Source organism: Terrapene carolina, unplaced genomic scaffold, assembly GCF_002925995.2.
Source record: "Terrapene carolina triunguis isolate 2854851 unplaced genomic scaffold, T_m_triunguis-2.0 Scaffold234, whole genome shotgun sequence".
Taxonomy (NCBI): domain Eukaryota; kingdom Metazoa; phylum Chordata; order Testudines; family Emydidae; genus Terrapene; species Terrapene triunguis.
The window spans coordinates 2,530,669-2,558,414 of NW_020664585.1; the positions used below are offsets into that span (position 1 = coordinate 2,530,669).

General features: G+C 46.0%; 1 protein-coding gene across 4 annotated transcripts in view; it reads right to left on the minus strand.

The window, feature by feature from the left end:
- Positions 1-27,746, minus strand: part of MYO18B (myosin XVIIIB) — a 196,199-nt gene that overhangs the window by 110,124 nt on the left and 58,329 nt on the right. For all 4 annotated transcript variants that reach the window (XM_029912648.1, XM_024196396.3, XM_029912647.1 and 1 more), the window contains exons 13-21: positions 20,023-20,193; positions 18,088-18,178; positions 13,618-13,810; positions 12,216-12,296; positions 11,375-11,522; positions 8,565-8,724; positions 5,565-5,748; positions 4,979-5,180; positions 1,716-1,825 (exon numbers count right to left, since the gene is read on the minus strand). In XM_029912648.1, the coding sequence (XP_029768508.1) occupies positions 1,716-1,825; positions 4,979-5,180; positions 5,565-5,748; positions 8,565-8,724; positions 11,375-11,522; positions 12,216-12,296; positions 13,618-13,810; positions 18,088-18,178; positions 20,023-20,193 (1,340 nt within the window). The remainder of the gene's footprint in view (positions 1-1,715; positions 1,826-4,978; positions 5,181-5,564; positions 5,749-8,564; positions 8,725-11,374; positions 11,523-12,215; positions 12,297-13,617; positions 13,811-18,087; positions 18,179-20,022; positions 20,194-27,746) is intronic.

The window sequence follows — 27,746 nt, forward strand, 5'->3', positions numbered from 1 at the left end:
CCTTCCCTTCTATAAACGCTGCCTTATTTTCTTCTCAGACACCCCCAGCTGCAGAAAATCTATGGGTGACTCCCCCTCTGTGTTGGGTGAAGGCAGAGGAAAAGGGAGCCAGTCACAGTGGCCAGGCCCAACCACTGCAGGGAGAATGGGAATCTGGGGTGATTTGTCACCACGCTAAAGAGACAGGCGGTGCTACCCTCAGTCAATACAACACTCCTGCACAGGCCAGGCTGGGATGGTGGATGGAGGAAGCATCACCTCAATGAAGCTTATGCAGCTGTAGTTTCCATGGCTCTCTCAATATAATCTCGGAGGCCGTTGTGGGTTTCTTCACAGGTAAACAGAGCCCGCTCTTTGGCTGAGGGCTAACGAAACAAGTCCCTCTGCACTCAGGGGTTCCCTGACAGTGACCCTTTAAGCTTAGGTCTGGCAGACAAACTGCTGCTGCTGCTACTGGGAGCTTTGGTCTGCCCCCTCTGCCCGCTCCATGCCGAGGCTGTTTGCTGGCAAGCTGAGACCATCCACCCACCCACCCGTTTCACCTTCCACAGAGCGTATGGAACCCGCTGTACAAAATAAAGTTACACTGTAATGTAAAGGGACTGCAGCCCAGACCACTGCAGAATAGGGGACCAGCCAGCCCCCCACGAGCAGGACTTTTAAATCAGTTTACACTGCTCTCTGGTATTTAAGGAGGAACAAAGCAAGTTTCATTTCCAAGTTGGTTTCTCCAAGGCCTCTTCACTGTGCAATGACAGGGGCAAATGCTGATAGCGTGACCAGGACTCAGATTGTCTATTGCATTTGTGAAAACCCCATTCTAGTGAGGAGAAGCACTGGGACTAGCCAGGATCCTTGCTGCTGTTCCAGTCAAGTTCAGACAGATGCTAAAGTACTCAGGTCACTAGACCCTCATTAACCAAAGGGAAGGATGAAGCCAAGAAGAATGGAGAGCTGCCCTCCACGAGCCAGAGAGGGCAATTTAATCCCCATCTCTGCATTGCGCCACGTGAAACATGCCAGAGCCTTGCCCGGAGTATCTAGATCTCAGTGCACGAAAGCAGCATGAACTCAGGCGCTCTTCTCCCCATGATTAATCCTCAGCTGAGAACTACAGGGGGGAATTAGAACGTCTCAGGCTTCTGAGCTGAATACTCTGGCTGAATCAATGGCTGGCTAAGAGGAAGCTAGCAGATGAATCTTGGTTCCTTTGCTACTGTGCCGATGGTTTGTCAAACTCAGCCACGCCCCAGTGATGCCAGCACCAGCCCATATGCAGCCTCTGCACGTTTTGTTTATGAATACTGGGCTCTGGCGGCTCATTGCCTGAACAACCCATGGGCTGTGTCTGCAGATCCATGGGCCTATCGCTTCACTCGCAGTGTTGCCAGCTCTTGTGACTTTATAGTCAGTCTCGCTGTATTTGGTGTTTTCTTAAAGCCCCAGCTCCTGCAGTCAAGTCCTTACTTGAGAATCTCAGCTTTCATCTGTGTAATAAAAGCAGCTCCCAGCCCTGGTGGCTGCAGAGAGAAGATTGAACACATTCGCGAGTACAGCTGAAAGGCTCAGAAGCCAGGAGAGAAATAACAAGAAGCCCAACTAGACTCTTTTTTCAACCTTGTGAATGAATGCTTGCAGCTGGGAACGCTGCATGAGAGCGGATCTGGCTGCAGGTCACTCCCTCCCCAGCAACACACTGTGGGCAATCCACGCACCTTATTCTCATCTGGTATTTCATATGCTGATGTGTATTTCTTCATCACTGGCTGAGCCAGCACCTGGAAGCGGCGTCGGAACTGAGTCAGCACCATGCGATCCACGTAACCTGGGAGAGACATAGAGGAGTAGAGTACAGATTTCAGAAAGGGGTGCTGCACGTTAGCTAATTAGTGAATCAGAATGGGGGCAAGTCCATCGATCTCTACGGAAAACAAAAAACTGGGAGCAAATAATTCTCCTCCTCCTGGGGTGACAGGTTATGCTGGGGTGGCTGGTGGAGAACAACATAACTTTCTTTCTGTTTTACAAAAAGCCTTCCAAAAAGCAGAGAAAGAGAGAGAGAGGGGGGGGGGGGGGGGACCGCAGGGGAGAACATGCTAGTGCAGGGGTAGGCAACCTACGGCACACGTGCCGAAGACGGCACACGAGCTGATTTTCAGCGGCACTCACGCTGCCCAGGTCCTGGCCACTTGTACGAGGGGCTCTGCATTTTAATTTAATTTTAAATGAAGCTTCTTAAACATTTTAAAAATCTTATTTACTTGACATACAACAATAGTTTAGATATATATTATAGACTTATAGAAAGAGACCTTCTAAAAACGTTAAAATGTATTACTGGCACACGAAACCTTAAATTAGAGTGACTAAATGAAGACTCGGCACACTGCTTCTGAAAGGTTGCCAACCCCTGTGCTAGTGCAAGGGATTGAAATGGTAAGAGAGAAAGCAAGGCCTGGGGATGCTCCCCAGGAAGCAAGGCTGGGTGACAAGAAGGGACATGGGCTTGCGAGCATGTTATGTTATCTCGGCACCACAACCTCTCAATGGAGTGACAGCGAAGATTGCTCACCTTCTATCTACAGATGGATAGACCTTATTGTCCATTTAAAAAGGCAGTGACAACTTTACTGCCAGCTACTAACGAGACCTGTATGGCCCCTATTGCTGGGGCATCTCTGCACCTCACAATCTATCTGTGAGGTGGGAACGTATGATGCTAATCCCCCTTCTACAGGGAAATTGAGGCACAGAGAATATAAGTGGTTTCCCCAAAGTCACAGAGGAAGCCTTTGACAGAGCAGGGAAATAGCCCTGGGTCTCCTGAGTGCCAAGTCAGTGCCCTAAACTCTGGGTCATCCTTCCTCCTTAGTGCACAGAAGCCATAGCCCTGGAGAGGCAGGCTGGCCTTGTGGTTAACGTTCTGCACCGGGACTCAGGAGAGCTGCGTTTATTCTGAGCTCTGCCACAAATGATCTGCCCTCAGACAAGTCACTGAATCTCTCTGTGCCTCTGTCCCGCCATGCATTAGGTGGGGACTGATCAGAGCTTCTCTCTCCCCCGTTTTGTCAGTCTCGTCTGTTTGACTGTAAGCTCACAGGACCAGGGACTGTTTCTTTCTAGGTGTGTATACAACACCTAGCACAACCGGGCCTTGGTGTCATGTGGGACCTCTAGGTATTATCATAATACAAATCTACACTCCGTGGCTGGACTAACATGACGGATGCCAATTTAAAATATACGCAAAAGCTTTTCACTGCGCCGTATTGGCCGAGAGAGAGAGAGAGTGTAACGGAGTCCCAGCTCCTGATCTGTCACCCAGCAGGTCAGCCTGCCATCTCGGCTGTGAATATGTCCCCGTGGCAGCTCCCGGCTCATTCTGCGTGATGTCAAAGCCAGCAAAGCAGTAATCAGTAAGGCACCAAAGTAGGAATAATTTCTCTTTGTTCCTGATTGTCCCAAATGCTCACACTCGCTCTCACAAGTGCTTTCGAATCCAGTTATTATTTATTAACAACAAGCAGGAGACAGGCATCCGCACAGCTTGCAGAGCCAGGCTTTATTCGGCATCAGAAACTCTCCACCTCGCCCAATAATTCTAACAAACACGTACCCGGAGCAGTGACTAATATCCTTCAAATCGTCTCTGGGTTCTGCTGTCCACACCTCTGTCGCTAAAGACACTGCAGTGGTTTGTAAGTCAATAACACTGCCTGGCTCGTGGGGAGAGATGATTATCCCTGGACACCTCACGTCTAGACCACTGCGAGGTTCCTCACCTGTGCCCAGCTCTCAAGGCCATGCACAAACGACGTCTAACACAGCCCATGGCCCCCCACCTTGTGGGCACAGCAGGGCACCAAGAACATAGACGGTCTATGCTCTGTGCTCCCCACTGCCAGGCATTTCATTGCCAGGGGAAGCTCTACAATGCACTAAATAGCCTGGGCCCCCAACTGTCCCTGCCCATTTAGCCCCCACCAAGGCAACTGCTCTTGGAGGGGGCACTTTGGCTGGTTAACGCTAGATGAGTCAGAAGAAGCAGGGGACTCACTCAGCAACAGTTACTTGCCCCTGGAATCCAGACCCACCAGAAGCCAGTCCAGGCACATTCTAGGTGAGATGAAAGATGCACCCAGATAAATAGAACGGTCACCAGAACTGCGTGGAAGTTGGTCTCAGCACCATGCAGCCTCAAAACTGGGACAAACTACACAGTTCCCGGCTCTTTAGCGGCTCCCCTTGGTAAACTGCCTTGCGTTGTGTGGGAAATGTTTGCAAGCCCTCTGGGTGGCAGTTCTTGCAGGCACTGGCCGAGGAGCAGAGCCAAGGGAGTGCCAGTTTTGATGTGTGGATGGAATTGGCAATTTTTGTGCCTTGGTTCTGACTGTTTAAATGACAGGAGATCCAAGTGCTAGGGAATGTCAGGGATATCCGATTTTTAATGTAAAGGCTCAATAAGGAGAGCTCTGAACAGGCAGAGCCTAGCCTGATTTACGTTTCCCTTTGAAACATTTGTGTTGCCAACTGCTCAGCTGGGAGCATGTCATGCTCATCCATCTCAGCGGGGAAATAAGGGAAAGGCAGCCATTAGGACTGACGAGATTATGCACAATTCAGCGGGCACAGCTCCATGACTGTAAACTGGCAGAGGGGACGGCAGCTCCTGAGTAGGCAGAACTGCAGTCGGGGGGCTGGAGAGGTCCTGAAGAACCTCAGCCTGGGGTGAAGGAGCTAGAAACCATGGTAAATCCACCTCTTTCCCATGGCCAAAGCAAAAGACAAGTGGGCAATCACTGTGCTGTGACAGACGAAGACAGGACATGCTGAGAAGTGGCTAATCAGGAGAAGGAGTCAGGAGCAGCCCTCCATGTATTAGTAACTGCATACTTGAGCTGCTTTGCAGTACAGTGGCTAAGGGAGGGTGGGACAAACACATGCTAAAAAACTGTAGCGCAGCGTAGGCTTGCCATACCGATCCTGTACAGGCGTAATGCATCTAATAGCTGGGCCCCAGACAACTGAACTCTCAGGGTTGGTACGTCCAAAGTCAGCTCTACTTCTCCTGTGATGCAGGGCTGGGAGGGCTTCCCTTCTGCGCCATCTGCTCCCACTCTTGGAACAAGACAATGGACAAAGTGTATCTGGGATCGTTTTACCAGGTTTGCGAGAGCATCCTGTGGTATAAATAAAAGATAAATTAGATGAGTCTGAGTTGGGGACTGAAGTAACAGAAGAACAGGAATTCCCTTTCCACCTCTTGATGGGTTTTTCAGCCACATACAAGGAGTTTCTTCAAATAACTAGGAATCAGAAACTGAACTGGCCAATGGAGACAAATGGCACCAAATCAGTGTCACTGTTTGAGTGAACTGTCAGCTGTGTGGGGCAGGAGCTGTCAGTTACGGTGTTTGTACAATGCCCAGTGCAATAGAGACAACGAGCCAGCCGAGGCATCAGAAGGCTCTCATGACATAAGCAGCAACGGGCTCTATGGTATAAAGGCACTTTGACCCACCCCTTACGATACGTGAGGGTATCAAGACAACTCTGCTACTCACCATCTGAAGTTTGATCTGAGCACACACAGATTTCTTCTTCACAGCTGCCAAGCTGCTGGTGAAGGTCTTCCTCACACAACCCGTACGCTGCAAAGCTTGCTGGGAATTTCCCTCCAGACCTGCCACTGATCGGCAAATCAGGGGCATTTTGGACCGAGGCAGAAACAGCTTCTTCAGAGCATCTCTGTCAGAAATGAAACAGTGAAATAAACCAGCCACGGTCACAAATGGACTGATTGATAAGATCACAGAGATGCCGCAATAATGGCCCAAAGGTGAATGGAAAGTCTTTTCCTTTCAACTTACTGCAAAACGGAATAAAAACCATGATTGTGCACTGGCTAGCACACTGCTAAGGAAAGTGTTTGGATACTGTAGCTTCCTTACCTATGGGGAAGCTGCCACATTGCGTTATCATTGTCTGAAATGCAGTATTTCCTGGAATGATGTGCCAAGAACCTGAGTTTCCTTCTGGATGTTTAACCAGGAATTGTATCCCAGCACATATGCTAGAGGCAAGCACTGGGACCAGGTACTGAAAGAACAGGGTATCTCAACAGCACACTTCCCCCTCCCCTAGAAACTGAGTCTTTTCTATTCCAGGTAAAGGGAGTGTGTCACAGGGCTCACATCAAACACAGCCTACGTAAGACAAACCTGGCTGTGAACAGAGAATCTCTGTCTCTCATCCATAGTGGATAATGGCCATTAACTTCCTCATTGAAATGAACCCCAAACACAGTGAGCTGAAGGTGGCTTAATAGCGGGTTAAAGTTACTGCCTATGTAAGGACATGAATAACTATTTGATTATATATGTGCCAGGGTGCTAGAGGAAACAATACAAATCCCAGTGGTTTTGAGACAGAAGGAATGGTGCTAGTCATGTGACGCCTGGTGTCTGACACAGCCCCGTGTGTAGTAGCTGCTCCCGGTGCCCCTAGGAATCTGGGGATGTTCACACTCATCCATTCTCTACATTAGTGGGGACTGGTGCTGAATAGTGTTAGTGTCACCTTCGAATCAATCACCCTTGGTCGGGGCAGCCAGGGAGACCAAGATCCATTCCTGGAAAGGATGTTTGCACTTTGAAACTGCTGTTGAAGACACTAATGACCTGAGCTCACAGTGGGGACTCAGGCTGGGACTTTCAAAGGGCCCAAAGAAAGTCAGATGCCCAAGTCCCACTGAATTTCATTGTAATGCCGAAATCCCAGCCTGGGCACTCAGTTTGCACCAATGACCAATGGGAGTTTTGCCTGAGTGAGGACTGCAGGATCTTGAAATTTTCTGAATAATAAATATAACATATAAACTAGATCATATCATATATAATCAAAACAATGTCGAAATGAAGCATTTCAATCTTATTGAAACAAAACTTTTCAACCTCATTGAAATGAAACATTTTGATAGCTTCCCTTTGAAAATGTAGGTGAAACTGAAATGTTCCCATGAAACAAACCCATTTCATTGAATCAGCATGTTCTGATGGAAAACTTATGACCAGCTCTATACACAATGTCTATTCATTCTGTATTGTATGTCAACCAAATTAATGGGCCCAGCTGCTGATTAATCATAGGTGTTTGATGTTATTGCAGACTACCAATGAGTGAACCTCAAATCATTCGGCACCTGTTTCTCCAGCCTTACCCAAATGATCAGACTTTCTGCAAGCCTGGGTCAAACAAATGCCATTTCTGCTGGCTTTGCAGCATTTTCATGTCTGATCCCAGCTGGACTCCAACAACAAAATACAATAGCAATAGTGCTGACGTTACATTCTGCTTTTCATGTTTGAAGCACTTGAGAAACCCGAAGGGACCAATTCTGCACCTATCATTCACACCAAATAGCGCTTGCCTGAGGAGTCCCATTGAAGATACTGGGTACTTCTCACTCTGAATAAGGGTTGCGGAATCAGGACCTAAACTCGTGAATACTCAAAATACCCCAGGGAGCTAGGTAAGGGAGGGTATTACCAGCCCCCTTTCACAGATGAGGACACTAAAACAGAGAAGTGAAGTGACTTGCCCACCATGGTCAAAGAGGAGTAAATATCGCAGCCAAGATGATAACTCAGAAACTGCTGGCTGCGCCTCCAGTGCTCAGACCATGAGATCCTGCCCCTCTCTCCCCTAAATAATGTCAGGAAAGGCAACCAAACCTTCACAAACTTCTGCCAAGTTTGGCTCTGAGTTTGGGGTGAGGTTTCAGGAAGGGAGAGAGAGCTCTTGGATGACCCAAACCAGTTTGTGCATTGCTGCTACCAACTGCTGTGATTCGCTCTTGGGACTTGTGTAAATGACTGCACGCCCTTCATAATTCTGGTTTCTTAGTAAAAATTCACACTTGATCCGTTATGAAACCATGGAACAGTGATTCCTGATGTGACGAAAGAGGAACTGAAATCTGTTCTCTATAGCACGAAGCAGCAGTGGAGACAGGTGGTTTAACCGTGGCAGACATTCCATTAAGCTATCCCCGACTTCAGGAAGGATTCTGCAACTAGGGCAATTATTTTCCTTAACTTCTCTGGGACTGAGCTAGGCTGAAGCTGCTCTCAAAACAGCCAGTGAGGATGGCCTGCCAACCACTTTGGAGTATCGTTATAAATGCTACAAAAGGTATAATTTCCACTTTATGATCCCCAGTTGGTTCAAAAAATACCCATAAAAGTCTTAGGCTTAATAAAAGATGGGAGAAAAAACCACATGCAGAATTTCCTGCCTCCAAAATGGAATCGCTTTCCCCTCCATTAACTTTGCTTTAGCCCCAGGGGAAAGTTTTACAACTTCCAGTCCCAGTTAAAACACTTTGTTTCATTAAGGAGGGATGTTATCCCCAGAGCAGTTCTCATTGGCGACGTTTATTATTGCCAGTGCTGCAGTGACAGAGAGCGCGCTGCGGATGTACCCTGCTTCCTAGCTCTGATTTACCTTGTCACAAGATGCCCTGCTTGAGCTATCTGCCCAGGACGTCTGCTCCTGATACTTACATTTTGGATTGCTGCAGGACTTGAATGGAGTTTTGGGCTGACAGGTTCAGCTTGGCTTTATTCATCCAGCCAGTGAGATCGTAGCGAACGGGATCTTTGCCCAGTTGGTGGAAGATCTCAAACTGCAGCATCTGCTCACACTTGCGAAGGAAGCCTTCCTCTGGAATGTCGATACACCAGCAAGCAGAGGTTATTCAAGGTCAATGGGGTGAAGTCAGCAAAGCTGCACAAACAGGGGGCCTATTGTCCAGCTAATATGAATGGGGTTTCTATGGGCTGTGTCCATTAGCACAAATTTGAAGTAGCCCGGTATAGTAAGAGACCCTGCAGCGTTAGGCTTGTGAAGGGTGGCACTGACATAACAAGTAACGTATATTGCACCTCCTTTATGTACCGGAAGCTGCACCTGTCCAAGAGAAGCAGGGGCAGAGACTCTGTCTGCAGGTTGTACATTCCTGTATCCCTGACCTTGGAATGGAACCTCTGTCCTGCACCCCTCCCAACTCCTGTCCCAGCAGAGAAGGTAGCCAGATTAGTGAAGTGCAATGTCATACGGATGCACATTAAATTAAAATACTCAAACAGGTACCGCACTGGCCTTTCCCATGGTGCAATTCTGCTGACTTCTGGAAAACAACAGCGCTAGAAAGCAGCTGTGAAGCCTGAAAAAACTCAGCCACCTGTGCCATTCTCCATCCCTGCATGCTGCTGCCTTTCCTTAGGGCATAGATGCCCAGGCATAGCCCCTGCTGCCAATGTGGCCCCAACCAACCCAGCAGACAGGGAGGTGGAGATGCTCACAGGGCTGGTTCCAGGTGCTTGGGGCGGCCAATGGAAAGGGGTGGCACGTCTGGGTCTTCAGCGGCAATTCGGCGGCGGGTCCCTCAGTCCCTCTCGGAGCGAAGGACCGGCCGCCAAATTGCCTCCGAAGAACGAAGCAGTGCGGTAGAGCTGCCGCCGAAGTGCTGCCGATCGCGGCTTTTTCTTTTTTTTTTTCTTCGCCACTTGGAGCGGCAAAAAAGCTGCAGCCGGCCCTGCTCACAGTCTCACCCTTGTTGCCTGGGCAGACTCCAGCTTCCTGTCTATTTATAAATGGTGCCTGTTGCACATATTATAGAAAAGGTCTTTTCTCTGGGTCACTCAGGTTAGCAGCACTAAGGTTTCTTTAAGCCGTGCACACTGCAGAGACGACAGCGTTTATGGGCCTGCTCCTCAGTTCACGTGAACCAGCCCAGCTCCTCTGACAGCCAACTCACACCAGCCACGGCTTGGGCTCTATATGTTTAAGTTTGCTTCCTGGCTTTTAAGTTATTTTGGAGCTGGGTCTGAAACACAATTGGTCTTGTTCCCACCTTCAAAGGTGCTGCTGTCAGAGGCGCATGCTGCAGCTAACCTAAGGAATCCAGCAGGCTGCTGTGTGGGAACTAAAACGATTTTCTCAGCAGTGTTGATATTTGTCACAAACTCTTCTACCACCGTTGACCTGGGCAGTTTCACAGGATGAGAATGTTGGGAATTTTTCAGTCTAGTTGTCCGGGTTAGCACTGTCAGACTGTTCCACACTGTATGACTGGGTGACTACAGATGTCCTGAACACACGGTAATCCTTTCTATACTTGACCTACCCAGAAATAATTTGGGTATTGCGTCTGTAACTGGCTTTCCTTTAGATGCACCATCACTCGGACACCAACCTTAATCATTTCATTTGACTCTAGTCTGCTCCAGCTCCCCTGGAAGTGAATGGCAAAGCATCCACTGATTAGAGTAAATGCACTTAGTTGGCACTGTACATCTGCTCACACAAAACTTCCTCTCCAGTTCCACTGCTGAGGATTTATTCAATGATGCAAAGATAAATACTGTACGTGCATCGAAATCTGGAACTTCCATGAAAGTCAAGCCCATCCCATCCCATGTCCACTAGAGAGCACCAGGAATGCCCCTGCAGCCTGGCAAGCTGGCTTCTCAGCAGGGATGGAGAGATGTTGGTTCCCATGTATGGATGAGATGTTAGGCCAGGCAGTACAGCATTAAGAAGTTATATGTTGAGTCCAAAATGCTATCTTAGTAGCTTCACAGGCTTTTAGGGCCACTTTGTCAGAGACTACGACGGGTGATCCCACAAAAATGCATGTGCACCCACAAAACCCAACCCCACATAAAGAGGTGCCTGCTTCTACTCACTAATGTGTGTGTTGTGAGCTCAGTGGGTCTATGTGCTTTTTTGTGGCTCCCCCTTTACACCCTCCTTTGTAAATATGGACCTTTGGTTGATAGTTGCTATTCATTGTATTCAGGAGATGCAAAGGCAGAAAGCTACGGTTTGATCAAATGCAGCAAGAGGCCCCTGAAGAGGTTATAGCACCAATTGGAGAAAGGCTAGAATGAGACTCTGAGGCCTCCGTTCCTCTCCGTGCCTTTTCACAGGGTACTTTCAAGGACTCATTCTGACACCAAATGCCCAAAGATCTGGCGGAAAGCTGAGAGGACAGGGGGAAGGGTGTACTGCACGTAACAGCCACTGAACCAGAGTGCCTCCCCGTGGCTCAACGATGGTCTTCCCCCAGATAAAATGCTGTGAGTCACATTTGCTTGCAGTAGCCAACAGAGTCAGACCCAGGCTGAGCCCGGCCCTTTGCTGCCAAGAAACGATCACCACCCCTGGTCCCCAAGCAGAGTGCAGCCCACTGAGGCATTTGATTTGCCAGATGATTTCTGAACCTTTCCAAGCCCAAGGGAGGTGCCAACGGAAGGGCAGCGCCCATCGCCTCTGCAGATTTTACAAGCAGAGTCCCCTTGTTCCTTACCCTCACTCTCTGTGCCCTTCTTGGCAAAGTACGAGCACAGGCGGTTGAGCACCACGCTGTCGCTGGAGCCCGGAATCAGAACCTCCTCGTCCAGGATCCAGAGCAAGCCCTTGGGCTCTTCCGCCTGGCCCCCAGGCGGCACCTGCAGCTGGTAAAATGATACAACCCATCAGAACATCTCCCACGTGGAGTGAAGAGGGCAGGGGAGGCAAGCGGAGATGCGAGCTCAGCTGGCCCTGTTAAATGAGGCATTACATTACCCTCTAGTGATGGCTCTTTGGTCACTTATGTAAAATGAGTTCGGATTATGTATCCATGCATCCAGCAGGCACTAATGAGCTCCTCTGCTCAGTCTGTTTGCTGTCTCAGGCCAACAACTGACCGGACCATAGGGACTGAGGTCCCTGTGAAGTTTGAGCACAGTGTCCATCCAGGTGAAGGCTGAGGAGCATGGGCCAGGTAGTGTGTGTGGGGAAGCAGGCACTGCTGCCGCTCATGCTGGATGTGCTCCAGGGACAACCAGATATTTCATTCTCTGCAGCAGTTATTTGGGCCCTTCACTAGCACTAGCCCATAGCCGCAGGGAACCGAGCGTGAAACGTTAAGAACCTAACTGCAGCCTTTGCTCCAACCCCCCCCCGTCACCGTTCCGTTCCTGTCACCCCAATGTCAGCGCACCTCACGTTAGCGCATTGCCTTTGTCCACTGCGAAAGGGAGACTAATCCTCGTGAAATGCAAGATCCATAACCAGCAGCATTCCCAGCACTTACTCCCTTCCCCGCCAGCGTGGAGATGGACAGAGAGCAACCCGCTGTTGCTACTGCTTCCCGGCCGTGTTACCTGTGAGGAGTTCTGATCGATGACAGACACCGTGGCCATCGGAGAGAGCTCTGGCAGATCAAAAGGCACCTCGACATTTTCCTGGAAAACATTAGTGAGAAGTTTGCTTCATTGGGGAGCTGACATTTGAAATCCAAGAGGAAATAAACTTGCAAGAAGAAAAACTGTGTCTGCTCCTTCTCCCCCCTTGCTGAGTGACAGCCTGAAGTTGGCTGATCAAAGCTCCTGTATCAGGAATCTTTGAACTGACTGCACTGGCAAAGCCTCCGCTGACATGACTGGGTAATTCTGTCACACTGAGGGTGTTCACAAGGCTTCTGCAGTGGTTTGGGTGAATGTCAGAGAAGTTGCATAAATAATGGATGTGATAATAAAGGAGGACTTAACATGGAAGCATCTTGAAAACAATCAATTATTTAATTTGCAGCTTGCAGGCTTTTTATTGTTTTTATTCCGTTTTCCTCTCGAGCTGAGAATTCTAAGTCAACAAGCCCATGTTACCAGGCGCCTGTTTCTACAGCTGTTAACTTTCTCAGCCTCACTGCCCCACATAGACACGAGCCAGCCATTCATTACTGACAGCGTCTTCCTTGTGCTACATCATTGGATTATGCTGCTCCCCAAAGGGGATTTCAGCACTTCTGAAAAACAGCATTTTACACACATGCTTTGACTTTGTGCAGCTAGTGTAACTATTTCACGCTCAGGGCAGCCGTGAGTTAAGTGGCTCCTGGCCCCAGCAGCAGATGAATCAGGTGTTTTCTGCAGAATTCACAGTTTTAACGTCTTTCCATGCGAATTGAGTGAGGCAGCTGGCTGCGGTTTCAGATCCTGCACCCACACATTGAGATGGAACCAGTTCAAATGCGGGGTCCCAGATTTAAATGGACACTAAAAACACAGGCTGATATCAAGACAAATTGTGCCTGAGCATTGTGAGTGACGCAAGTAACTTCAATATTAAAATGCAGATTAACTTTTGACTTGCTGCAATTGTTTGTGGATTTTACATCAACTTGTTTCCTAGATAATTGAACATTTTCTTTTCTTTTCTCTACCTGGCACACAGGGGTACAAAGACAAGTGCTCAGCTATGTCACTAGCAGGGCCTCCTCAAGCCACCTCCAATGTGACAAAGCTACTCAAAGGGAAGTCCAAGCCAGTGATGAAATCTAATGGGATTTCTATTGAGACCACAAGGAGCTGATGGGGAAGGAGTACCACACAAACAAGGTGGGAAGGGGACATTGCTTAAGACTTCAATCTCCATTCAGATTTTGGGATGCTTTAGCAGTACTTCTCTCATTAAAAGTCAGTGTTTAAAAAGCCATGGACACTGGCTGATATGCAGCAAGTGGAACAGCAGTTCAGATCCTAGAGAGGGTCAGAGCAGGGGCCTCACCTCCCTGTACCTCTCCAGCTCGGACATGAACGTTCTCTTGTAGAACAGGGTCTGCAGCTGCTCATGCACATAGTTGTGACAAAGTTCTTCAAAAGTAGCTGCTCGCTCCTTCTTCTGGTGTCGAGGGTTGTGGAAACCAGGGGTGTCCACCACCATGATGGAAGCCATGGAGAGGTGGCTGGATGAAAAAGACCTGAGAAAACACAGTAAAAATAATGTGGAAGCTTTAGACAAGAACATATCTGAGTCCTATCTGGTTAATTGAAATTATTTCCTTCCCCAACTGTAAATATTCTTTCCTCCTGTAACTATCATTCCAGGAGGCACTTTTAATCATTACAGTCCTACGACCCTAAGCAATAATAACACCACATTGAAAATCTCAGCAATGCCTAGTTGGTTGGCATATGTTTGTGTCTTTAAAACAGAGTGCTAATAACCACATAGCTACTGATATTTTCCTGTCCTTTAGAATTTGAACTTTATCCAAGTCCTCCTTGTTTTATTTATTACTGGTGACTGCTTCCAGCCTAGAATAGAAGATCTGGCATAGCTTGTTTCTGACCTGGACTAATAAACTTTTCACGGATGATGGGATGAGATGCCTCTTCTTAGGCAGCATACCTGAAATATGGAGTCCTCAGACCTAAGTCGTCTTAACTTTGGGTGGCAGAACTGGTCCTAAAGATGGTTAATTGATCCACATTGACTATATTAATGGCAGTTTTAAGTTCCAAAGTATCGACTGTAGGAAAATAAAGAGTGTGATATTGCTACTGTGGAAGAATGCTGGGGAAATGATTGAGGAAATGTATAACCGCAAACGCGGAACGCAGCAAGTATGTTCTGAGGGAGAGACATACTGTAAGGTCGCTGGGAGAGAAACCATCTTTTCAACAACTTCTTCCATGTTTTGTTTCCATCCATGCCAAATACTTCAGATAAAAATAACTGTGGGAACATGACCTGGAGAAAGCTCTGTGGTTTTTTCAAATATCTATTTCTGAAAAGGTTGAGTTACTCTGCTCTCCTTCAGATGCATTGTTTTATGTCGTTTCCCATCTCGTCCTCCCGTGGCATGATACAACACGATTTGTAGAGCTGCACATTCTGCACATGGGTGAGATGTAAGAGCATGTACTTCTGTCAGACGGCAAATGCCAACTGAAGAAAATTGCTGAAAATAATTGGAGGGAAAAATGCTAGGCATTAGCGTCCCGAAGTCTCCCTGAAAAATACAAGTTTGCAGGAAGAAACCAAAGTATTTTTAGAATTCACTTAAAGAATTTCCTATCAGCACCTTCCCCTAGCACCACTGACATGTCCTGTGATTCTGAAATTATAGTACAAGTTGAAAGTGATTTAAATTCATGGTACCTCATCAACTCAGTGAGAGTCAGCAAAATTTTTTTGACTGCACTGAAACATATGTTTTCCACTGTGACATACTGTATCATTGTTGGAATGGCTTAAAAGGCTTTGATGGGCTGGCTTGAAAAATAAAAACAAGTGAAACAAAGCTGGTGTTAAAGGGAGTGGAGGAATACAAGACACATTCTCTGAGCTAATGCTTCATTATTCAGGATTTTAGACAGCCAGCAGCATTTTGCTCTTCCATGAGATCTCAGAGAATCATCTTTGGACAGGCTGAAATAAATCAGAAGCAACAATCTGGAGTATTTCCAGTCACAGGATTGAATCTAGATTCTGGATTTGACAACTTGAGCTGTAAATCAGAATGAAAAACAAAGAGACTTCCGTAGCCTGATTCTTTTCTCTATTGTCTTGACTAGAGTTGGCCTTGATTTACACCAGGATAAGAAAGACAGGCACCAGTTCCCAGGATTCCTTCTTTTATAGCAGCTGCAGCATCGCTGCTGAGAAGCAAGTGGGAGATGGGATGGTGCAATTGGGGTTTCCAGGCCAGAAGGCAGCATTATAACTGTTAGAAGCACCAGAAAGAGGCTGATTAAATGTCCAGTAATCATCAGCCGCTTTTGGAGTTTGGATACAAACTCTATAATTCTTAAGAGCTAGCTCACAGCTCATAGTCAAGCTTTTTATTAGAGAATGAATCCTACCAAGCAATCTGTATGGCTCAATCTTTGATTTCACAACCAGTTTATTACTCTGTACATACTGGTAACCTTGATTTCAATCCTGCAAAGTCACAACGATTATTAATAAGTAAACAAGCCAGTTCTCAACACCGCAGTGCTCCAGTGACTGTGTGGTCTACAGGGAAATATGGCGAGTGGAACTAACGAGGGGAACAGGCCCATCTGACTGTGGGGAATACTTCACCTCAGCAGAAAATGTGCTAATTGGATATTCCAGTCTCCGAGATGCACACTGGATATAAGAAACAGAACTGAATGTGTTTTTGTCATAGAAAAAACGAATCTGATTACCATCCTCTGGCTACCAAAATCCACATAAACATGACCATCAAAGAGGAGATTTCACATCCCCGGGATTAGGAAGGTTTGGAAGGGTTTGAACTAAAGGTAGGTATGAGTATGGGTAAACTGGTAAAATTTTAATTTTAATTTCATGTCACTTGTAAAATACTCAGTTCCGTAAGCCGTAGTTTGTGATATTGACAACTTGCACTTTCAGTTTTAATAAAATGAAATATTTTAAAATAGAAAGGATGCAATGTAGCTAAAAAGGGCAAACAATCTACAAAGTGGGACTCATAAGGGGGCTTCTGGAGGCAACACAAGAGGCTGGTTTCCCGTAGTACTAAGAAAAGGAGTTCTTTCCACCTAGGCTCATGAAGAATGCTTTGGAAAAGCAAGAAAAATCATGAAACTTCTCAGACTGACTCTGCGAACCTAGTAAGCACCAGTAAGTTGAAAAGAAGAGAGGTAGCACAGAAGTAGCACAGTAGCTAACAAAGCAGGGTCCTGGTCCGTGACTGGGGCTCCCACCAACCACCACAATGCAAAATACAAGTAATAAGAAGTGAGTGCTAGGCTGATCAGCACAACTGGGAGCCTGGGGAGCAGAGGAAAGAACTCAAAAGAGTCCAAATAAGAATCAGAGAAACCTCTGAATGTTTGGGGCGCTTGCCTAACCTAGCAAAACGTCCCTTCTACTCACCGTCTGGCCACAGCCCCGGCACTGCAGCTTGCTATCTGCTAAGGGCCACATGAGCTCTGTGTCGGATTTTTCAAGTGCTCTGTATCCACAGTGGAGACCAGATCTGCGAAAGCACTCGGCTCCCGGCACCTCCCAGTGGGACACGGATGGCCGGACTTTCCAATGCACTGAGCTCTTGGGAAAATCTGACTCCAATTCTGGGGGCTGAGTCCTTCTGAAAATTCTGGACTCGGGGTAGGATTTTTGAAAGCACTGACATGACCGAGGAGAAAGAGTTCCAATGACTTTTAGTAGGACTTATGCTCCTAGGAGGAGACGGGCGGATCCCTTTGCACGAGGGAGTGCGCCCGCCGTTAGTTACCAGGGCTCACAATGCAGGGGTGATTTTAGACACCCAGCTGCTGTTGGATGATCACAGCCCAGCAATAATTCAGACACTTTACCGTGTGCGTCTGGTCCGGAGGTTGGCACCTCTCCTGTCGGAGGAGAGCCTGGCCAAAGCGGTGCTCAGCACAAGCCCTTCGGCTGGATTCCTCATGCTACAAAGAGAACGGGCTGCCAGCCCTGCCTTCTCTGTCGGGGCCCCAGGACGCTGGGATTTGTCCCCCCTTGTCCCAGAGCCTTGGTGACCTGCCGAGCAGGCCGGAGGGGCCATCTGAGGACGGTTGAGAGTCAGGCCCTGGTCTGATGGGAGGGGGTGGAAAGGAGCTATTTATAGCTGGCTGAGCAGTGCTGATTCCAGCCTGAATGTTTGTCCTGTAATGTGGCTGGGGTATGGGGTTGTAATGCTAGTTAAGTGCCGTGATGCCAGCAGATAGCAAGCTGCAGTGCCAGGTACCAGCTTTTATCATTGAAATCCAGACAAACAGATACAAAAATGACGAAGTCACATGGTTATTTTTGAAAATCCGACCCAAGATATGGAGCATCCTGCACGCAAAGGAACCAAAACCGGCCGCGAGCAAGTAGCTGCTGCATTATGCTCCAGGAGCCTTTCCGCCTGCTTCTTCATCGCCGGGCGGCCAAACACATCCCGGCTGGTGATGAGCAGAACGAGCCATTGAGCATGCTGTAGTATCCTTTAAGAAGTTCACTCTTTGACTTTCTTCTGTTACAGAAAATATTCTTCAGATAACCTTTCTGCAGCAACCAGGGGCTACCTACCACGTGCATCTCTTCAGAGTGCGTTCGGCGAAGATTTCTCTTTATTAATGTCAGGGATGGGGAACATAAGGGACAAACATAATGGACATGAATCATTTCTATGTATTTATACATTGTTTATCAAGCCTTCCGCTCTCTACTAGCCCCGGAGAGACTTATTTGTTTGTTCTCTTAATTGCCTGGCTTAGGAACACTCAATACCTGTTGATCAGAGAGACAACAGCAGCAAACAGCTCTTCATAGAGACCTGCAGCCATCCCCTCCACACATTCCACCCCCGTCATCTTGGGCCCTAGAGGATACACAGAGAAAAGAGGACAGAAGAGCAAAGACACTGAATGATTTATTTTCAATCCTTTTTGATCTTCCATAGACAGAATTGATAACGACATCACCTGCTCCTAATTCCTACGTCCAAGGCACTATATAAATCCATTTACATGAGGAATAAATATTTGCATGAGTGGCCCTGAACTGCTCCAATGTCTCTTACCTGATTTATATTTTGTAATCAAGGCTTTACAATATAGGGACTGATCTCACAAACTCTTACTCACACAAGTATATCCTACCAGAGTCAACAGACCGCACTCCAGTCAGTAAGGACTACTCATATGAGTACGGGCTGGTTCTTAATCTGCATGAAATCAGAGAGCGACACACACACACACACTCTAAACCTGCCTTCCTGAATTAGCTCCATTCATTCGTCTGTTCATTCCAATTATGCACTGGTTCATTAATGCTACCAGACCATATATTTATGCTTGCTCTTCACTGAGCTAGCCCTGTAAGTGCCATACAGCATGTTACGCAAATTTTCTCTAGAAAGACGCAGGCTTTTGCAACAAATCTGCAGTGCTGCTTCATGCAGGAGCATGATGAAAAGAGGCTACCTTTACATACTGACTTTTGTTTTTTTGATAGCTCTTAAAACATTTTACATTCTTCCTTTAACCCTGGAACCTGAGCTGGTTGCTAGGAAACAAATAGCCTCCTAGCACCTTTCTCAAATATGACAGTCCTTTCCATGGCAGATGTCAGAGTCTGAGAACCGTGAACACTAGCTGCAAACACACAAAGGGGAAAAACAACTTTCAAAAGGAAAATATCACCAAAAGAAGGGAGAAAAATAAAACAGACACATTGAAATCAGAGGGATGCTGGCTGTGAATTACACTCAGTGCCCAGATGTCAGCAGGGAGCAACACATTCTTGGCTTCTCAGCCAAATGATTTCCACTTGCTACTTAAAAATACTTGACATTTACAATTCAAATAACTATTTGTTAGGACTGATGCTCCCCTCCTCCTCTGCTGCTTTTCAGCCTCCTTGCAGGAAATAGTTGGCAAGTGCATGTTCAATAGTTCTCCTGTTGGTTTCAGCACAATGCAAAATTGTTACAAAAATACACAAATTGCCCTGTGAGTGACAAAAGAAATGACAAAGGTGTGGCAGCTTGCTGGTCTTGGGAAAGGCATTAGCGTGTTTTGGAGTGTCACTGCCTCATTTGCCTGTTCTGTTCAGGTAGTGATGTTTCTTCTTGTGGCATACAAAGAAAAGTGCGAATGACATGCCGATCATGCAGATGGCAAGGACATAGCCTAGTCCAAGGGATTCGAATGACTTTGGAGATGTTCAACACATCTGATAATGCAGATGGCGGAACAAATATCATCTAGCTCACCCTAATTTACAGGAGGAGAGGAGAAGTCGGGTGTGCCCATGCTAGCTGTGCTCCAGCAGGATCTCGCTTGCAAAATGGAGCAGAGTCTCATTGGAACAGGGTCTCTCTGACAAATGTGTCTTCGCTTTGCAAATAGATGGATTTTTAGACCATGTTACTTGACTTTCCTTGCAGTGGGATTGTAGGATTAATTATCTTAAGATGCTCTGAAGAAGTGACACGTAGGATCAGTATTATAAATTGGGGACAATTACATTCATTATCTTTAAAAAATTCTTTAATATAACTATGTTTAAAGGATCACAGCACTGGTGAGAGATGGGTGAAGTATATCTCTCGAGAACACGCCGCAAATACTCTAACTATTCCTTGGTCAAGTCAAGAACAATGCACAGGGCAATATTTCCACATCAATTATACTTAAAGGAAAGGGTGGAAAAGTCCGATACCAGCATTTCGTTCCTCATCTTTGCTCAGCCGACTCGTTCCAGATGTGACCTGTTCTATTATCTGTTTCAGATGGTGCTTGAAGACCGCTGTTGTGAGCTCCTCAAAATCGCAGCCCAGTACATCTGCAGCATTGTTAGCCCACTCAAATTTCATGAACTGCTTCCTGCCAACTGACAAGAGAGGAGAAAAGACAATAGAATCACACAAAACAAGCCAGAAGATCACCAACAGCTGCATCTGACTGCCTTCCATTCCCAACCCATGTCCACCCATAGGCACAGAAAGCAAACCTATCATTTACCAAGGAAAGGGTGGAATGGGGTGGAAGAACATCCTGGGTCATCCTCCTGGTGAGACCTATTTACTCTTTCCCCACCAAGCAAAGAAGGATTTCACCCTTCCCTGAATACATAAATTGTTCCTCACATGCAACTTTCAAACGCCCACCCCACTGCCTTCACTGACCTCAGAATAAGATGGACGCGGTCACATACTAAGGGAAGGTTCTGGAAAGAATTCATCCAGATGAAAACAGGCAAAATAAAAAAAATAAAAACATCCCGACCCTCTGACCTGAATATTTTCTGAGCCTGGAATGAAAGCCTGTCTACCTCCCATTCATGTTTTGAGATACATTATGGCGATACATGCTCAGGTAAAGGCTATAAATAAATGTTCTTGTTTTCACCTTGAAACTGTGGTTGCCATTAATAATTTTACCTTTTGCCTAATTGCCATTATCTTGTTATTCCCTGCACCCGGTGGAGAGAACACTACAAATACCACGGAAACATTAATTACTCACAAATAACAATGGTAAAGATTTTAGCGGTGACCAAGCAACAAAAGAAATGGGGCAGATGGTCGTAGGCTATAACAGTGGCACACTAAACAAAGATAGGGAAAAATCTGCAAATGCAAGGTCATGTGATCTGGAAATGATTTTTCGATAGAAAGTACTTTAAAATAAATTGCTGCTCAGGTGTAATATGGCAGAGCTAATTAGTTACAACATGATGGAACCCATTCATAAAGAATACAGAGTAGAATAAAACTGATTGCTATAATTAGGCTTAATTTCACCTCCACGGAGTGCTTTATATTTTAGAACCTGTATTTATAGTTGGAGCTGCAGCAAACCCACGCATATTTGAAATGCTGGAAAGAAACACCACCTCCAGACTATGGCACTTCCTGCAGTTTTCCCTGTAGCCTCACGTCTAGCGGAGACACTGCTCTTTGATCTAATCCCAGTGCCTACAGAGGGGCACGTGTGCCAACTGCAAAGGGCAGCACCATTCAGTCTGGGAAGAATCACTGCTTGTGCATTTGTGTTTTAAAAGGATTAAGTAGGTCTCTGCGCTGGGGGCAAGTGTGGAGCTTGAAAAGGCTTGGGAGAGTGGGAGGAAAGGAGCAAAGTGTGCCAGAGCTTCCTCAGCTCAGCACAGCAGACAGGAATGCTAAAGAAAAGCAGGTATCAGAGGGGGAACCGTGTTAGTCTGGATCTGTAAAAAGCAACAGAGAGTCCTGTGGCACCTTATAGACTAACAGATGTACTGGAGCATAAGCGTTCGTGGGTGAATACCCACTTCGTCAGACGCAAGACCCACGAACGCTTATGCTCCAATACCTCTGTTAGTCTATAAGGTGCCACAGGACTCTCTGTTGCTTTTTAAAGAAAAGCAGGCTGATTGTTACTCATATTTACGTGTCAGTACTCAAGTTACTGTTCCAGCTCAGTGGCAAGGAACTGAGCTCCGGGAACAAACTGGGAGCACTGAGCTCTGCCACGGAGACTAGGGAGGAACACGGCACTGGAATCAGCTAGAGAAGACACTATAGCAAGCCAGTGGCAACTTAGGTTGCTTTCTGTCACTATACCACACATCGTAGCTGCTTGGAATGACACAGAGACAGCTGGGATTAGACTCAGGCCTCCCTCCACCAGCCCAGGACCTGTTACCTTTGAGTTACTGAAGAAGTTCCTTTATAATATCAGTATACAATCTATGACACACAGCTGAGCAAGTCCAACTCTGTCCAGTAGAGGACAGTTGTGCATTTACCTTATACTGCAGTAGGCTATGCCAAATTCCTCCCTGGGGAAAGTCCAAGGAGAAACCAATAGAATTATACCAGGGAGGAACTGGGCCAGTCTTTAAAAAAATTATTAGATCAGTTTCTTCAGGAAGGATTGAGCAGGATCCAATGGCTGGGAGAGGCAAAGAGGACCAAGCTACCATGGCATTATGATCCAATGCCAGGGTAGTGGCTGGCATCGCCGGACGTGGCCATCAGCCAGGCACATTCTATAACATCAGTAAAGCAATCTCTGCCAAGGATCATGGGCTCAAGCAAATCCAGTGAATAGCTCAGTCACCTGGCTACAATGGATTGCCAGGGCCAGAGTCTGCACTCAGTTGCCCTGGTGTAACTCAGAAGTCATTCCACTGATTTCAGTAGCGTTACTCTGGATTTACATCAGCATAACTAACTGGGAGAAGACTTTGAGCCAAAGTTGGTTATTAATTACAAGCTCATTTAAATGGTTTTAATTACTTAAAGCTTTTTCAAAGATTGTAATGAGCACTGAAGCTTGTTAAAGAAAAATCGTCACATCTTGCAAAAAATAAAACCCAAGTTCCAGCTTCTCGGATGGCACTGAAAGCCGAGTCCCGCTGAGGATGTGACAAGCATCGCTCAGAAGGCAAACCAAGATGAACAGGTGAACAGGGCCCAAGAAGGCCTCTAAGCATCACTTCCAATGTCACAATGCTAGCGTTCCTGGGGAGAAGAGCCCTCAGCATTGATAATAAGCAAAACGTGTTTCCTGCTCTAAGTGCAGCCTTGACAGGGAGGTCTGGGAGAACTGGCAAAAGATGCTCTGACTCAGTGGGGTTTGTCTATTGCAACCCAGCCAGCTCCAGTTACAAGGCGGGTTTAAAAATCACACACACAGAGTAGGACTGCAGTTGTAAAAATCACAAGGGTGGGTGTGGTTCTGAATTCTGTTTTCCAGATAATTTAAGAGAAATCTGAACAATGGAAGTAGGATACTAGCTGGAAACCAAAGACCTTCCCCTATTTAAACTATGCCAGTCAGACGCAGACCAGCAAAACTGACAAAAATCCAAGTCAGACATTTTATGCATCTTTTTTGTCTATTTTGTAAGGTTTTTAATTTCAAGGGTTAATATTTCATTTTCCAGTCTCCGGCCTCTTTAAAAAAACATTTTTCAGAAACACAGGTCTCTGCTCTGAAAAGGTCTTGGAGATACACGCAGCCACAACAATAGGAAATCTGACCCAGCCTTTGACTATTTTTGAAGTGCTGAGCACAGGTGCCCACAAACAGAAATAATACACAGCTGCCGGCTGAGCCTGGGCGCTGCTGACTCTCAGTAGCCCAGGAGATGGTGAGTTTCCCACGAACACTAGTTCTGTGTGAGTTAACAGACCTGGCAGACGCTAGAATGCATTCGCATTACTGCCATCATCGTTATTCCATATGAATCTTGACATCTCCTCATTCACTGGGAGTGGGCCAGCACTGGGACTATGCATTACTTCTGTCCCCCCCCTCCCCCCAGCTCTATTTTCAGGTCTTAAGTGGGACTTAATAGGCACACAGGGCTTGTGACGGCCCCTCTGCGCAGGAGCTAATTCCACCCAGAAAGCTTTCTGCCAGTGCATTGGAAGGGATCTGGAATACTAGATACCAAACCCTGTCACCTCTGATCTGGAGCTGAACTTGGAGGCCATCACTGCTAAAAATAAAATAAAATATATCAACTACATAAAAACTAGAATTTGCTTTTTAAAGTTCACAGCTCGTTTAAGAGCCACCAATTACTGTAGATCTTGTGCATTTATTAAGACAGCAACCGAAGTGTTCTCTATTTCTAACGTGAGCAGTTTTACTGAGGTATCCCTCAGCTTTAGGCAATGCATTTAAAGCCAGTCCTTTGGATTCTCATTCCAGTGCCCAGATGTTCACAGTGGCTAGGGGCTTGTAACCAACCTCTCCAAGCAACCCCCATCCCCTTTTAGTAAGAATCCCACACCCCCAGTTAGCTGCCAAGCAGCTTGTCTTTCTTTGATCTGTCCCTGCCCCAGAGAGCTTACAATATGAATATAGGCAGAATATTGTCTATATTTAGAGCCCTATATCATTAATTTTACCTCTGATAGCGATAACAATAATAAATAAATAAAATAATAAATAGTATAGCATTTTTCCTTAATCATTTGAAAATTTCCATTGGCATTAATGGAAGTTTGAGTTGAGTAAGGATTGCAGGATTTGGTCCTTAGTTAATGGTGCATTATAATGACACACTTCTAGATGTAAGTGATTTCTCCGACTGGTCGTGCTCCTAATGGCTTTTTCAGATGGTTCACACGTCTATTAATTTAAAACCACTAATTTTCAAACCTAGCAAAGTCACCGTTTGCCTTCAACACAGCTAGCTGCACACTACAGCCTCAACCCTGCAAAGCCTCAGGCATGTCCTTTTTGCACTGCGAGTGGTCCCATTGATTTCAAGGAATCATAGAACAGAACCACAGAATCATAGAAACGTAGGGCTGAAGAGCCTCGAGGGGTCATCTATTCCATCGTCCTGCTTAAGCACACCATATAGACAGCAACTCAACAATACGTGTGCAGTTGGCTCAAACCTCCAAAGAGATTCTGCCTTTGGGCAGAGACTAAGCAAGGAAAATGTCAAGCCCAAAGGAAATTATTTTCCAAAAGTTCAGAGTGAGTGAAGACAGGGGGGTTGAATTGCAATTGTAACGATCTAGTAGTTGCTGCTAGCAAAGGCTAAAATAGCATTTTCTTGCATAGTTTAAGAGCTTCAGAAGACTGAACTAACAGATGTGTTTATGGAAGCTGATGAGCTCACGATCAATCCCTTCAAATTCAGGATTGTCTTATTCAAGCTCAACAATGATTACAGTCCCCACAGCCCCGGAGGGCGTAGTGCTGTGGTCTCCCACAGCAAATAAAGCTGACATATATTTTCAATGACAATTATTTATATGCAACAACAGTGATTCCATCTTAATGATTAAAATCCATAAGGAGGCAAAATGCACACTACATCCTTTCAGAATTGACGAATATATATGCGTCTGTGACAGCAAGCTGGCAGGAAAACAGCGAAGATGCGCTGGAATGGACAGAAAGGAAAGAGACGGACAAAGTCCCACAGGGACTTACCATTGCTGTAAAGGATATATTAGACTAGGCTTTTCCATAAACTGTGGCCAGAAAGTGAATGCAAAAGGAAAGGGAAGGATAGAGTGTGGACAATTAGCAAAGCACAGTCAAGAGGATCTCTCCATTCTTCTCGGTGCACATTTCTTTCTCACTTATTTTTGATTCTGATAAAGCTCCAAACATCAAGGCGTGCACTCTGAGTGTGGGGGCAGTGGCTGGACTCCGTTCAAGCTGTAGAATGTTGACTCTGCCCAGGGGATGCAGAACACAGAGGGTTGGATTCCCTTCGCAGCCAACCTAGGAAGGGGCACTTGCTAGGATCTGTGACAAGGACTTTCAGTGAGACTTAGGCTACGTCAGTTACGCAACACTGAATGGCAACACATCTAAATACCTTTAACTATCAGGCCTTCATGCATCTGACGCGGTGGGTATTCACCCACAAAAGCTTATGCTCCAATACGTCTGTTAGTCTATAAGGTGCCACAGGACTCTTTGTCGCTTTTTATCAGGCCTACGTGACTTCCTCAATTGAAGCGAGGCTTCTAACTCTACATGCAGTGCCTTAACCACAAGGCATCCTTCTTCCCATATTTCAGTTCCTCTTTCAAACATCCTTTCTAGCACACACACCCTTGCATAACAACACTGAAAGGTACAAGACTTGCTTCCCAGGATGCCTGAGTTAATCAGACTTGAATGTCCTAGTAAGCATGAGAGGGCTGTTCACAGCCATTTCCTCACAAGCCAAGCACCAGATAAATCTCTCTTTCAAACTGAAACCTGCAAACTCTGTGCAGTTCTGCTTAGCGTCCTCTTCTGGAAACGAAGGGGTAAATGGACAGATAAGCACAATGATGTACTGTATGCAGTGTTGTTGTAGCCGTGCTGGTCCCAGGACAGATAAGTACAATGTTTATCTTGACATGACATAAGATGGCTGCCTCACGTGAGATACTTTGGAAATATTTGGATTTCTTTCTAGGCCTGCTTTCTGCTGCTTCGTAGGAAAGATCTTGCAGCTACCGTAAGAGGGAAAACACTAAACCTTATTAAAATGAGATAAAAGCTGTTGCTCTATAATGCACACATTGTTTGAGGTTAGGGAAATGTTACTAAGTTATTAATATACACCAGCTACTCTCTACTTCATGCCTCAGATTCTCTCTCTGGAGACTGTTCTAAGAACATATCTGAATAAACGTTATATAATTTCTGAGATACTCTTCATACTGCTATTACTTTTCACACTGAAAAATATTCCTTAAATGGCACATCAACTTTACTTGATTGACATATCCTGAACAAGCAAATTAACATTCACGAAAAAATCCTCATAGAAATCCTGATTTGTTTGGTACTTTTTTCCATGCGTTGTGCCTATTGATTTGTTAAGCAATTTTCCTTTCTATTTTCAGCCTGTTCTGTGTAGTGCTAAGCAGGCTTTTTCCACTTCATAAATTATAAATAAAAACAGCAGTGTGCAGTCACCTTGGTATGTAATCCACCTATTGTACAACATCTGAACTTCAGCACGTGAAAGGTAATTATTTCAGCCTGTTTAATATTTAAGAGAGGCAATAGGAAGCGACACTGTCAGTATGATGCTTGTTTACATGCATGCGCACACACAGCGTGTACACCAGAGTGGTAAAATAGCAATTAAATTCTACCATATACCATAGAACAGGCCATGTGACATTCCCATAGTATAGAATCGAGGTCCATGACTCACGTTAGCTTTGTTTGTTTCTGTTGTTTGAAAAAGTTGTTATTATTATTAAATCCCAGGAATGGCACTTCTTTGGTCATGTAATAACAGCATAACCCAGTGGTCTCCAGGTAACCTAGAAGGCCATATGGCAAAGTTATGGGGAAAACCCAGATGATTCAGAGGTGACTGGACTTGGAGTTATTTTTTCTGCCTTATGCAAGTGGGAATTGTCTAATAAGATTCCATCACATTTAACCTTTCCTTAATGCTAAATCCCCATTGCATTGAGCTCTGGCATTAACAGCACATGGTGGAGCAGCAAAACGATTGGGATAATCTGGGCAGGTTTCGGGAGCACTGATAGAGTGGTGTTTCTATAGCACTGCGGTGAAGTCATTTCACGTATTCCTGGGAGAAGCTAAACCCAGCGGTACCATCCTTGTTACTCACAACCTTCTTCCTTCACTTCCCTGGAATCAGGCTGGCTCTGATTCTCGTCTCACAGCAGGATCCTGCCAGTTCATGCCGCTGGTGAGAGGTGAGTTACTCTTGAAGACAATGAAAATGGAACAAACTGTGACCAGTCCGGGGACAAGAGCAGGAATTTTGAGATGTAAATCCAAGAGAAACATATTAATAGAGAGTATCAAAGGGGTAGCCGTATTAGTCTGGATCTGTAAAAGCGGCAAAGAGTCCTGTGGCACCTTATAGACTAACAGACGTATAGGAGCATGAGCTTTCGTGGGTGAATACCCACTTCTTCGGACATGCAGCCGAAGAAGTGG